The sequence below is a fragment of the Xiphias gladius genome, chromosome 11 (assembly GCF_016859285.1).
Source record: "Xiphias gladius isolate SHS-SW01 ecotype Sanya breed wild chromosome 11, ASM1685928v1, whole genome shotgun sequence".
Lineage (NCBI taxonomy): Eukaryota > Metazoa > Chordata > Actinopteri > Istiophoriformes > Xiphiidae > Xiphias > Xiphias gladius.
In genome coordinates, this window is record NC_053410.1 from 19,893,820 (window position 1) to 19,907,338 (window position 13,519).

A 13,519-nucleotide genomic window follows, 5' to 3' on the forward strand; every position below is an offset into this window, starting at 1 on the left:
TCTTTGAAACTGTGCATGTCATTTCATCTTGACTGTGAAATTTTAAGGTAAGGGGGCACTTAAGGAAAATTTGTTTGTTTTCGTCCCACCCAGCCTATCCACAGCCTCTCTAGATATCACGTTTGGCCTGCCTTTCTGCCTTTCTGCCTTGCTGCGTCTTTTCTTGCCTGTCAGCTTGAGCCACCTGCAGCTAAGACAGGCAGCAGAAGGACAGGAGCAGTGGGATGAGGAGCGTCAAAGATGTAGGATTACCTCGGCTCATCTTCAACAGGCTTCTTGATTAAACATTATTGAAAGATCCTGGTTTTACTTGGCTCCTGCAAGGGGACATGAAGACACACACAAGCACACATACTGTCACGCAGGTGTATGTATGCTTAATTGACTCTAGCCGGTGACCATTCCTTATGATAACAAACCCTGACATCAGATGTGATAACATTGTGCAGATGAAGGCCTGCCTTAACAAACTATGGCGATGGTTATTGATGAGTAGTTATTGTGGTGTTTGGGCAAACAGGGAGGCAGAGTGCAGCTGGGGCAGCTGTTGAGTTTAAATTAGAAGCAGCCAATCAGAACCCTTCCCGTGTCTCACCAAGATTTTTCCAATTAGCAACAATCATGAGTGCTGCTTGAACTGAACTGAAATAAAAATGACCTTCAACATTTTTTTTTTGTTTTTTTTTTTGGGTCTTTCTACAGGAGGTAGACCTCATCAGATAGAGATGGATGACATGGCATATTACAGAGTGCTAGAATAAGCAAGTGTAAAAACTGGCAATTGTGCAAAGAAAGTATTTGTTTGTTGATCTGTGAGTCTGTCTAAAATCATAGAATATGAAAATTAATTGTTTAGCTGATGGAGGTTGACCATTACACTGCTGCCACATACTAACACATGCTCATTCAAATTGCGTTTGCGCAATGACTGGCATTTTAAAAAATGGGGATAGTAAAAATGTGAACCACAGACAGAAAGTTCCCTGACCAAACTGAGAGGAGATGCTCATGCACCTCTAATAGCACTGGGACTCTATCCTTCTGTTTTCATTATCAGTCCTCTGTCTTCCACCTACCGTTGCTTTTTACATACTGTGATCCCTTACGTGATAACCTTAACCCCTTTTGGAAAATACTGTGACTGTGTTGTGACAGCACATCAAGTCTTGTTTAGGACACGTGTCTCGCTGAGCCGATGCCACATGACTGTGAGGCGGTGACATCACAGCCTCACTAACGGGAAAAAGTATTTTATTCCATGTCGGGTCTGATCATTTCACAATAAAATGATTCGCAGTTAGCCAGTGTTGTCTAAACATCACATTCCTCCACAAGGCTAAGTGGTCGCTATGGCATACACTTAACAAACGGAAAAAGCAGTAAAACGTTAACAGCAGCCCCATTCTAATGCTCTGTCATACACTTTCCCTCTTCATCTTTCTTCTCCTTTCCAGTTCTGTCGATCCAGGCTGCTGCCATCCAGTTCACCAAGGAGCCCAAGTCCCAGGATGCCTTGCATGGCCGCAGCGCCATGCTGCGCTGCGAGGTCAGCGATCCGGCTGACATCAGTTACAGCTGGCTTCACAACGGCCAACCTCTGGAAAACAGTGAGAGGCGCTTCCAGGAGGGCAGCAACCTCAAGTTCACCGCTGTGGACCGCCAGCTGGACGCAGGAAACTTTGAGTGCGTTGCACAAAACACGGTCACGGGAGAGATGCTCCACTCCACCAATGCCTCCTTCAATATCAAGTGTGAGTGTTTCTTTTCAAGCCGTTCTCACCCTCATTCTAAAAACTCTGATTTCCTGAGTCAAAATTGCCAGCTGACAGGGTTTCATAATGGCAATAAGGGTGTGCATCCAGTTTCTAGATCAAAAAAAGCAAAACAAAAGTCACAGTATAGGATGACAGGTAGTATGAGCTGAAGGAATGTTTCCACCTTGTTGCCTTGTTCTTTGTGGCTTCATCTCCCTCTCTCCAAAGGAAACTGGATATGTGTGCCACCAAGCATTTCTTTTTGCTGGCATCCTTTTTTCTGCGTTGTGTAACACTCTCTTTTCCCATATACTCTCAAAAGGCTTTTGTCTGGAAATTACTGAACAGCGTAATTTACCTTCTAGCTATATAATTATTTAGGCTTAGATTAACACTGCCCTCCTTTTAACACACATTAACACTGCTTCAACTTTTTTTATTCATGTCAGGTTTTTTACTCTTTCACTTTCTAAATGTAGTTTTTTGTTTGTCTGTTTGTTTGGTTGTTTTTTTTTTGTTTTTTGGTTTTTTTTACCCACTAGTATCTTAATTTTGTTGGTTAGCCCCATAACCAAAGCTCAGGTACCCTCTTAAGTTTCAGAGGAAGCCATGGGAATTCTGAACAGCCCTGTTTGGGATAAATAACAACCTTGTTCATGTATTGTGGAAGGCCCTCAGGTACCAGTTGTTACTGAAAAGCCTTTGTGTCTAACAAACACAGAGTTTGTACAGATGGCAGTAGAAAACAGAAAAAGGCAGGGTGAAAAACGGCTCCATCTGGAATATGTTGTCCTCTTTAGCTACATTCAGCCAGGAGGTTTTGTTTCTGCGGTGCTGTTACTTGTTCAAAGGCTGATTGCAAGAACAGATGAGCGTCCAGACCTCCTAGTAGCAAACTAGGAGAGAAACTGAGAGGGACAGGGAGGGAGGGAGCAGAGGTTTAACCCTTGCTCTAGGATTTGTCTCCGCCAGTGGATATTTGTTGGCTTTGATAGTTTGACCGAACACTTAAAGTTTTAGCTAGATAGACAAAGATGCACATCAGTTTTCCAGACCTCGTCAGATCTGAAGGGAACTGCTTTTATGTGTTGCAGTTAAACGTGATCTAGTGTGTCAATAAAGCTCAAGTGACATACTCCCAAAGATTAAATAGAAAGAAAGGAAAAAAACAAGTCAGACATGAAACACCAGTTCTTAAGAGCTGATTTAGGATTAAATCTATTATCATTATGATTCCCACGCACTGGGAAAAGAGGGGCAGATTTTTAATGGAAGGAAAGTGCTGTATTAATTTTAAAAAGTCATTATTTTTCTTGTTGAATTCATTTAATCATGGAAATGTATATGGGCCCCTTGTTTACATAAGAGCAATAATACATGTTAAATCAGTGTAGATGTGCATTACTCCCATACATAAGGAAAAAGAGCGTCCAAGTACATTCAAGGGTATTCTGGTAACAACGTGTGACTTGATCACAAACCCTGTCACAAGATCTGGGCCAAGTTTATGACATACACACACCATAAATCATCTGACTTCTCTTTGGCCCTTGTTTGAGAGGTATCATGATAAGGCTGCAGTAATCAATATTTTTATAATTAGCAATTGGTGAAATTACTCTGTACTGTAAAAGATGTAGCTCATATTGACAGACCTACAGATAATTATCATCACTTCTGCAGTTGGAGCTTTATATCATCTTTCATCTCCTTTTTGTTTTACGCAACTTTACTGTTTTGGTCCACTCTCACCATTCTTACGGGTGTCATTTCTAGATACAGCAGTCATCAATTTTCAACAAAAAGCTCCAATAAACCTCGTCCACTCCACTGCCCCACACCAAACAGTAGTTAGATGAAATTATTTAGACTAGCTGGTAAACATAGTGGAGTATTTAGCAGCTAAAGAGCCAGATAAAGAGACATCAAGTTTTAAATTTAGCTCTCTGAAACTTCTCAAAGAGTTGACCTGTGTATCCAAGACATAGTAATGAACTTGCTTGCCGCTGGTTTATTTGTAACCAGATCTAATGTGTCCAAAGCGCATGATTATTCCATATTTGCAGGTTTTAATGAGTGCATGTGTTTGCACGTTTGGATTCTCCATCTGTCTCTTCGAGTGATGATATGTCATCATATCAAGTAGCCTTTCAAGGACGCCTTAAAGATTGGCTGCTGGAGTGTCTCCTAGCAAATCCAACATGAGCACAGAACATGATGCTGGGTACACTGTGACTACACATTTTTCTCTTTTCAGATATGGCAGCACTGTGGACATGCAGCACATAGAGCAGACAGGAGCAGCAGATACATAGCTGAGAGGCAGATATTAATGGATGTATTTTTTTCAATGCACCAACGTTAACATTCTGCTAGGAATTGTAAGATTGATAGCTTTGTGTCAATTTGATAAGAATAGAGCAATTTGAGTGGATTCCTTAGGCATGACTTCAGATAAGGAACCACTGACGTAGAGTTTCTGGTCTCTGTTAGAGGATAAACACGATCATTTATAGCACAGCATTTACATTTCAGAATCAAACACACAACGTAAAGTAGCATGCAGTAGTAAATCATCTCTAATCACTTTTGTACGCTACATCTGTCTGTGTATATCAACACATTTGTCTGTCTGTCATAATATGCAGGTTGGCCGGTCATCTCTGGATCACTTTGGGTGGATCAGTCCATGTTATGACAGATGTTCTCATATTTCCCCAACATACATTTAACGGGCGATAAAGCCGCACGCAGCTTACAGCAAAGACCCCCTCTGGCATTAATCCTGTATCTGCGTTCGCTCATGTGTATGCTAGTTTGCGTGCGTAGTAGTAAATGTGGGTTGTAAGAGAGAGTGGGGGTGGGGGGTATTCCTTATGTACTGTAAATGGACTGTACCGGAGTAGCGTGTTCCCCCTCCCCCTCCTGCTCTTTACAGAGAGAGAGAGTTAATTTGTCTTGCTCTTAATGGTGGGTGGTCAAATCCTGCCAGTTGAGAGTTATTCAGAGTAATTATCTCCCCTCTGTTATTTCTAATAGAGGTTTTAGCCCCCCTTCATCCTTTTGTCCCACCCAGTCACTGGGTATCCATGTCAAGGCCGCGACCAGCAGAGGCGCTGGCTTGGGCATCACTCTTGTTAGCATGTTTGTTGGTCCTGGAGGCAACGCTTCCCTTGACTCTCAGTAACAAGATGCAGACCTACAGTCTTTCAGAAATCCAGTGGGATAGCTCTTAGGAGAGGGGAAACATACAGTAGAAACACGGGCAAGCAGGCAAATTTTCCTCCCTGTTTAACCTTTCAAATCGCAGTACTTGCAGACAAATACACATACACACACACACACCATATTGGTTTAATCACACAGCTTGTGTCCTTCACTTATATTTGTTCAGCAGATGCATTTTAGGGCAACCTTACTGATCACCGGCATAGATTCACGTTTTCTCATCCTCTCAAAATTCCCTCAACTCTGTATTTTTTTTTTTCCCTGTCTTCTGTGAGCTGACAAAATGCAGCTCCTCATGCTTATTGACCCAGGCTCCAACCGTCAGCTTCTCCCCTGCAGAGTGACTTTGCTCCAGTGTCAGAGTGTCTTTTTTCCCCCTTTATTCCTCCTCTCTCTGCCTTGTCAAAGCAGCAGCAGCATCTCTCTGAATTGCCATCGTTTTCAGCCTGCTCTGTTGACCTCTGTCAGCCACAGCTGATAAAATCTGACACCTCGTCTAACACAGTGTGCTGGGTCCGTCACGCTTTTTCCCAGGCCTGTGCCAGGGCACTGTTTGTTATCAAAGTTTACAATATGAAGCCACTCTGCCACATGTTTTAGTTATTTCCATATCCATATGGTGCTGTCAGTCAAATCAGGCCCCCAGCATTCCCCTGGATAACACAATCCAACCTGGCTCTCTTCTGCAGAAACCCTTCTCCATGGCAACAAATCAGCTCATTGAGTGAAACTGACACACACACACACACACACACACACACACACACACACACACACACACACACACACACACACACACACACACAGCTGCCTTTTGGCACAGTGAGGGATAAATGGACCAAGCATCTGCCTTGACAATATCCTCACAATTCATCTGTTATCATCCCCATGTTGATAGGGCTTCCTGTTCTACCTCCAACATAATAATTATACGGCCCTAATTATGGCGTTAGCTGCCAGGCCTGCTCCAACACTTAGTCATGCATTCTGAGAGGGATTATGGGGAAGTATTTGCCGCTAATAGGTTATGAAAGAGCACCTTCTGTTTGTCGACTGGACAGCTGGAGAAACCTGAACTGTGAATGGCACTATGAGCGGAGTAAAGGGTTAGAATGTGTCACTGTTGGAAATCCAGGTCAGATCGGAAATGAAATAATACCAAGAATTGTTTGTGCTGGAGCACAAAATGGGTCAGGAGTGGTAGTAATTTTGGTCAGTCACAAGGTTGTTTGTGTTGATAAGTGCTCATTGTTGCAGTGTCTGCCTACATCAGTCAAGCAGTGTATCTGCTACTGTGATGACTTTTTCCTAGGTTTTTTCTTAATTTTTTGCAGCCATACTTTCCCTTACCGCTCACGGTACCTACCCACCTCTTTATGCTCTTATTTCAGACTCATGCTGCTGGGCTTTTTCCCCAAGAAAGACATTTTTTGTTTGTTTTTTCAGACGGCCATAGATGGCAGAATTAACACAAACGGACTCTTATGAATATAGCACAGAACATAACTTTAAAGTACAGCTTTATCTTTTCAGCCACCTGTTATTCCAGACAGGTTAAAACAAAGTTTCTGATTTCATTTGTAAGTGACTGTCAGTCATACTGCAGATGATACTTGTTTTTCCATCAAAATTTTTGTTACTTTCTCCTCCTCCTTCGTGACTCACTTTTTCCTCTACTGGTTGTGCCGGTCCTTTATGCTTCTATTGCACTAATAGCAGGTCTGCCTGAGTGTCTGGCCCCAGGTCCCCATAGCTGGGATGGCCTTCATCACCTCCTCCTCCTCCTCCTCACTAAGTTACTGGAGCTATTGACTGGAAGGGCCTTGAGTGAGACACACAATTAGTGTCCTGCGCTGAACTGTCAAAGACATTTGACTACATTTGCACACATGCATTCATGCTTAGGGGCACACCACCATCAAATGTGTTTCACTCTTCCCCACCACATACATGCACAAACATACACGTATAAACACACACTTGTCCAACGTAGCATACGACCACAGTTGTTTGGGCATCTGTGTTTGGATGATGCTAATGAGCGGTGCGCGGTTCAGATCGGGATATAAGCGAGGGGGATGTGGGCCCTGTTACTGTAGAGAGTTTCCCATGATCCACTGGTGTGCAGGGAACTGCCAGATTCCTGTTTAATTCAATGTGACAGGTCTACCTCTAGTAACCCCTCTGACCTCAACAGAGGTGTCCCCCCCCCCCCCACACACACCGCTGTCTCAGGTGGAAGCTCATGCCATGCATATTTCATAGATGATCCACACAGGAGCAGAGATGCAGCCCCAATATTCAGCCGCAGGCCATAAGAATAGAGCTCAGCTTCATGGAATGTCTCACACTAACACGCACGCACGCATACACACACACACACTCACACAGCATACATACACACAAAACCCCCATAGACTCATGTATTAACCCGGGCCACCCAAACAAACATGCTCTCTCAGTTAATGCATGTTTGTACCCAATAACCACACAAGCATGTACAGTCACTGCTGGTCATACAACCACAGCTCGTATATCATCACATAAATAACAATTAGCCCTTGTTTTCATTCAGTGTAAACACTAAGTATTTGTATAGCCAACACACGCAGCAGGGGAAGGGAAATTCCAGCAAGGTACTCCAAGACTGTGCTCAGTGACGGAGACAACTTTGGTCTCTCTAAATAGCTGCTAGATATTTATTTCATTTGTGCATCTAGCTCAGCAGGCAGTGACTTTATCAGTTGATCAGTGCTGTCTCCATCAGATCAAATTTGGCACTTTTATGGTTGACACTGAATTTCTTGCTACACCAAAAAGGCTTAGCTTACAGGAACCATCACATCCTTTTTTATTGAAAGAGGGGATGAAATACCTCAGTACATCATGAGATACTTGTACTAGTCTGCCTCGGGCATTTTAAGAATAAAACGCTGAAAAATGATAATATGTTTAGGAATGATTTGCTGCCATGATTTCTTGACATGCTCAGTGTACTGAGTCTAATCCTTAATGGTGAAACCACACTGCTCCCCTCATTTCTCACTGTACCATGATGCATTCAGGGACTACTGTCACCATCTGTTCTCTTCATTTGTTGTTTTGTTCATCTGTCACTCCGACACCATTGATCAGGTTTCATGTTACTTGTGTGAGAGGTGTCTCTCGTCACTTTGTTGTGGCATTGGCACTTACAGTGGGGCAGCAATCCAGACACCATGGATAAGATTTAAAGGATTTTTAAGCAAAGGATGCACTCTACCACTTTTCAAGGATTTTACAAACTATAAAGGGGGTGCTATTGGTAAAAGTGAAACATGTTAACTGTTGTACATCTCCCTTTTGCTTGGGTTTATGGCCTGCTCTGACAGCCCTTTTAGCAGAGTAAGTCAATGGACTGTCCATTAAATGTCCATTAAAAAGCACTGCGAAGGCCCAGCTCGCTCCTGTGAGTGCAGGGCAGTGGTATGCTGATGTAAGCTAGTTGACCCAGTGATGTGGAAGGTCCCTGCTCTGTCTCTCTGTTCCTGTGTCATACTGCTGTCACACTCATTAGCATTGTCATGTGTCCCGCAGGGGAAGATGACTGGATGACCACTTAAATCCATTTTTCCTCCTGTCCTTCTCCTCAGTCATTCCTCTCGTCTTCCTATGTTCTGTCTCTCCTCCCTCTTACAGTCTCCTCTGTTTTTCTTCCTCTGCAGGGTTGGAAAGTGGTGGTGTGACTTTGAAGGAGCCCGCCTCAGAAGAAGAGATCGAGAGCTCTGCGCCGGTCACGTTGCGCTGTCACATTGATGGGCACCCACGGTGAGTCTCCTCCCCATTGTCACCTTGAGTTCAGAGTTCACAGGGTTAAGGCTCATGTTGAGGACTGTACTGAAGAACTACTCTTATATCCCTGTTGGCCTCTCTCATGCCCTTATGTCCCTCTTTACCTATTGTTCTTCTTCCCCCACCCTCTCCTCACCTTTATAACGGATCTTTTTTTCACTTCATCAATCATCCCTTCTTCTCCTAAACTTCTCTCGCACCTACCCTCTTTAATCCTTCTCTCCCTCTCAGGCCGACATGCCAGTGGTTCAAGGACGGGGTGAGGCTGACAGAGAAGAGCCATCAGATCAACAACAAGGAGAGGACGCTCACCTTCAAGAGCGCCAGTCCAGACGACAACGGCCTGTACTACTGCTGTGCCAAGAATGCAGCCGGGCACGTCTGCAGCAACAGCAACTTCACTCTCAACATCATAGGTGTGTGTATGTCTTCACATGGTTGTGTGTTGAGCCGCTGCAACATCTAAGTTTTCTTGGTTGACCTCACATACTTGAAAAATTTCTTTAATGAGTAATAATTTGGCTTTCACGTTTCTGTCAAATTAACTAATCAATTAACTGACTAATGGTTTCAGCTGTAGTTTTCATATAAGAAATAATCAGGTATTTAAGCTTTCAGTGAATTTTTTCCACATTTCTACACCTGCCAGGAAGTGTAGTGAGGAGGAGCGGGTGCAAAGACCATTAATAGGGAGATAGAGTGCAAAGAGAAAGTGATGGAGTCCTAATGTAATTACCAGAGAGAGTGTTGTGTGTTACCTTTCTCCTCTGCTACCCACGCAGACAGAAAAACATCATAAACATCTACAGAGCAAACAATAACATCGGCTCCCTCAGCAGCAGCATCGTTCTGTTGATTTCTCTGTAACCGTAGCTTTCATGGACAGTTTGTTGTATAGGGAGGCTGTTGTTCTGCTGACTCAACATGGCTTCTGTTGTTTGCTCAGCGTGTGTGTGCGCCCCGCTGTCTTATCCCGTCAGCACACCACAGAGCTCGTACAGTAGCACATCTGTGCAAGAAACCCGATGCCCTGTTCCACTCTAATTAGCCACCTGCAACACCCAAACACAGACACGCTAGGTTAGCACCTGGGTAATGGTTGAGTTTCCAGTTACCATGTTGCCACCCTCTGCTCTTCTATAGGGCTTCACCTTAAGGAAAGCCTGACAGATTTAGACAGATTTCAATGTAAGGACACGGCGCTTTAAGTTGAGGCCTTCCCACCCACTTCCTGGGTGGGCCAGGTGTGCTCTGAGTGCATGCCTTTCTTTTCTTCACACCAACCAGTAGCCATGTCCTAATAGTGCTACTGGCACCATACCTCCATTAGCTGTGCAAATTTGAAATACTCACACGCATTAACCTGGATTAGGGGTATTTTTGTGTTCTCGCTTCTTTATTGAGCTCAACACCCTTCAGCTTTGTATTTGGAGTATAACAATGTCTTAATCTGTGTGGTAATTACTCCTCCTCTCGGCCTCTACTGTCCCAAATCTCTGGTTTTGGCAGGTCAGAACAGCCTATTCCAGTGTTAGCCAAAGTGTGAGGGTTTTAGGATGACTGGCAGGGTAGAAAGGGTCTAAAGAATCTGAATGATGGGGAAATACTATGGAGTTTAAGAATTTTTGTGTGATTTGAAATTGACTGCAAAAGATCCTGCAACCTCCATTATTATAAAAAAAAATAAAACAAAAAGGCCAGTCGACCCGACTTGAGTCCTAACCCCATTATCTTGGAATAGCATGACTTTAAATCATCAAAAGGAAGAGAGAGATGATCTCCTTTATGTGATTCTATGATCCAGGTGGTAAAAAAGGAAGGAGATAATGGTCCAGATAAGATGCAGGGTTTGTTCACTGACCTCATTAATTCTCCCCGGGGCCCCTGAGGTGTTGAAACGCACTGCCACCTGAAGGCTGCCTGCTCACAAGCCTCACGCTGCTGTTGTCAGCTTTTAATAAAGCCCGGCATGAATCGGGGCCATGCACTGCACAAGTATCCAAACAGACATGGAACTTGATGGTCTGATGCCTGCAGATGTAATCATGCAGATGTTTGTCTACCTCTCTAACAGATAAGAGTTTCCCGCGGCCGGTGGTTCGTCCCGAGGACCAGGTGGTGTTGAAGAACGAGGAGGCAATGTTTCACTGCCAGTTCACCGCTGTGCCGGCTCCCACGTTGGAGTGGTACCACGAAAATGAGTTGCTGGCAAACAAGTCTCGGTACGTTGAGAGCTAAATCCTCCTCCTCCTTCTCATTGCACATCTAACTCACCCAGTTCGTCCTCTTACTCTATATTCTCGGACTCCACTCTCCCACCAGCTCCCTCACATCCTGCCTCTACTCCATTCCCTCTCGTTACTTACCATTATATAAGCTTTGGCTTCGGGTATTCCTTTGAACCCAACGAGGTGGAACCCTTTCATCGGGCTCTCAGCTCTCTGTGTGCTGTACAACTCGGGCTTAATATGAATTGCACATTAAGGAATGTTATTACAGGAACAGAACACAGTAAAGTTTTCTCTGCAGTCTACTATACCTCACTTGAGCACAGCCTTTCTCTCCAGCCTATCATAAAAGACTTTGCAGCTTTACAGTGTTGACGCACTAAGCAGAAAAACCCCTCTAGCTACAATCAGCTTACCAGCATGTCCCCTATCAACTCATAAGCACTAGATAATAACCAGTTTCTATACATTGTGCCAAGTATACCATCAGGGCTAATAGCACCTTATGCTCATACATAAGTCACACCGTAGGCACCCTGTTGCACATTGGCAGTAAGAGCCTGGTTTTCCATCCTAAAGTGATTGTTGTGCTGACTGAGTGAGGTAGGTGAAGGACTCCAATATCAGTAGTTAGTCATTTGTGTAATGAGCCTGTCACAGGCAGGTTTGGTCACCTACGCAGTGATGACTCAACACCCGGATTGCAGAGGGATAAATAATAAGCATGAATAAAAAACACACACACACACACACACACAGACCGTTTCTTTAAAACCTAATTGTGGTTAAGGTATTCCAGGCCACCGCGGTCTTTTGTGTGTTTATTGATCGGGGCTGATTATAATGCCAGAAGAATGCAGCTCTCTGCACAGGACATCATCTGTTTTGCACCTGCGCTGCCCGCATGGGTCAAACCAACTCTGGAGGCAAAAATGTGAAACCAAATGTGAAACAGATTCTTTCTGCGTAGGATCTGTGTCAGTATAAAGATGATTGCCTTTAAAAAAAAAAAATCTACCTTGATTCATTTCGTTTTGTGGTTATTTTAGACTCTTTCTTCAGAGTGAAGTAATGTTCCACAGACTAGTTCTCCTTGTGTGGAAACATACACAAGCTCCCAAAGCTTTCCCTCCTGCTATTGAACAGAGAAGAGATGACACAGAAGTATCACCTCTCCTCAGGGAATCCACTAGAGAGCAAATTAGTTCTGGATGAATCCTGCTTTTGGAAACTCTTCCCGAGAATTACACAGCACCTTAAATGTGTCCAGCAGTGCCTTTACTTATTCCTCTCTGTTTTACATATTCGATTTTCCCGTGAGCTCTGTAATGACTTTGTCATATTGGAGTGATGAGCTGTTCACTTGTCCGGACTGTGGAGCTGATTTCTCTGCTGTGTGTGATTTGCAGCTCCCTATCATCCCTGGAGCTGGCTTAAGGTCAGCATTAGTTACTTCTCATCCCGTCCATCTCTGGCACTGATACTATTTTCAGCCTATCAGATGCCAGCCATCAGGATGGTCCTCCCTATAGCACAAGACTTTTCAAATTAACTATGTAGGACAGTTTTCTTTGTGTTCTTTGGACAAATTCTTAGCATTTACTTCAACCTACTTGGAGCAGCAGATGGCTTGGATTTAGTGAATCAGGGCACTTCAGATAACATCAGGTAAAATGCCAAGCACAGAAAAGTAGGCCTGTGTTAAAATAGCCTAAAATCTTCTGGCACTCATGTATTGTCCTGTTTGGCAGAGCTTCTCCATCTGGTTCTCCAAGCAGGCCAAAACAAATGCTAAGAGTTACTTGCAGAAGCCATCTGGGGATCTGGGGGAGGGAGTGTTAGTTGCACTTGTACATTTCTGTGACATTGGCTTGTCCGTTATGTACAAATAATATATGACGCATAGTTTGTTGGTCAGTGGTTGTGACAAAGTCTGAATATGCGGCTTTTTAAACTGTTTAATCCGTTTCCTCACCACAGAGTGATTCTGCTCTCCAACGGCACACTGCTGATCACCCAGGTCAAGCCCAGGAACACGGGGACCTACAGGTGTGTCGGCCGTGGCCTCAGAGGGTCCCATGTTCCTTTGGAGGCCTCCCTCCTCATAGCTGGTACACACACACACACACACACACACACACACACACACACACACACACACACACACACACACACACACACACACACATATACACACACAAATTTGCAGTTGTTGAACTAGTGAGAGATAAACACCTGTGATGCTATAATCTGAGAGTGAGAGAGGCCTTTGGGTTACGTATTTATCCTGCCCCCATCTCATTCAGCTCTGGCCTCCCTTCTTCTTCTGGCTCTTTCACTTAGAGCCAGATCTCTCTGATGATAATCACATCCCATTATTGACATCCGGCTCAGCTGTATCCACTACACACACTGCGCGGGAGCATTTTCCTTCTTCCCCTCCAAACTATTTCCTCTAACAGTCCAGCTGTTTGCCAA

The 13,519-nt window shown here is 44.0% G+C and overlaps 1 protein-coding gene across 1 annotated transcript in view; it reads left to right on the forward strand.

The window, feature by feature from the left end:
- The window catches only part of ptk7b (protein tyrosine kinase 7b), a 70,520-nt gene that overhangs the window by 47,423 nt on the left and 9,578 nt on the right, over positions 1–13,519 (forward strand). Inside the window, exons 2-6 of the mRNA XM_040139708.1 lie at positions 1,455–1,751; positions 8,687–8,789; positions 9,045–9,229; positions 10,888–11,035; positions 13,022–13,152. Coding sequence (XP_039995642.1) covers positions 1,455–1,751; positions 8,687–8,789; positions 9,045–9,229; positions 10,888–11,035; positions 13,022–13,152 — 864 coding nt within the window. The remainder of the gene's footprint in view (positions 1–1,454; positions 1,752–8,686; positions 8,790–9,044; positions 9,230–10,887; positions 11,036–13,021; positions 13,153–13,519) is intronic.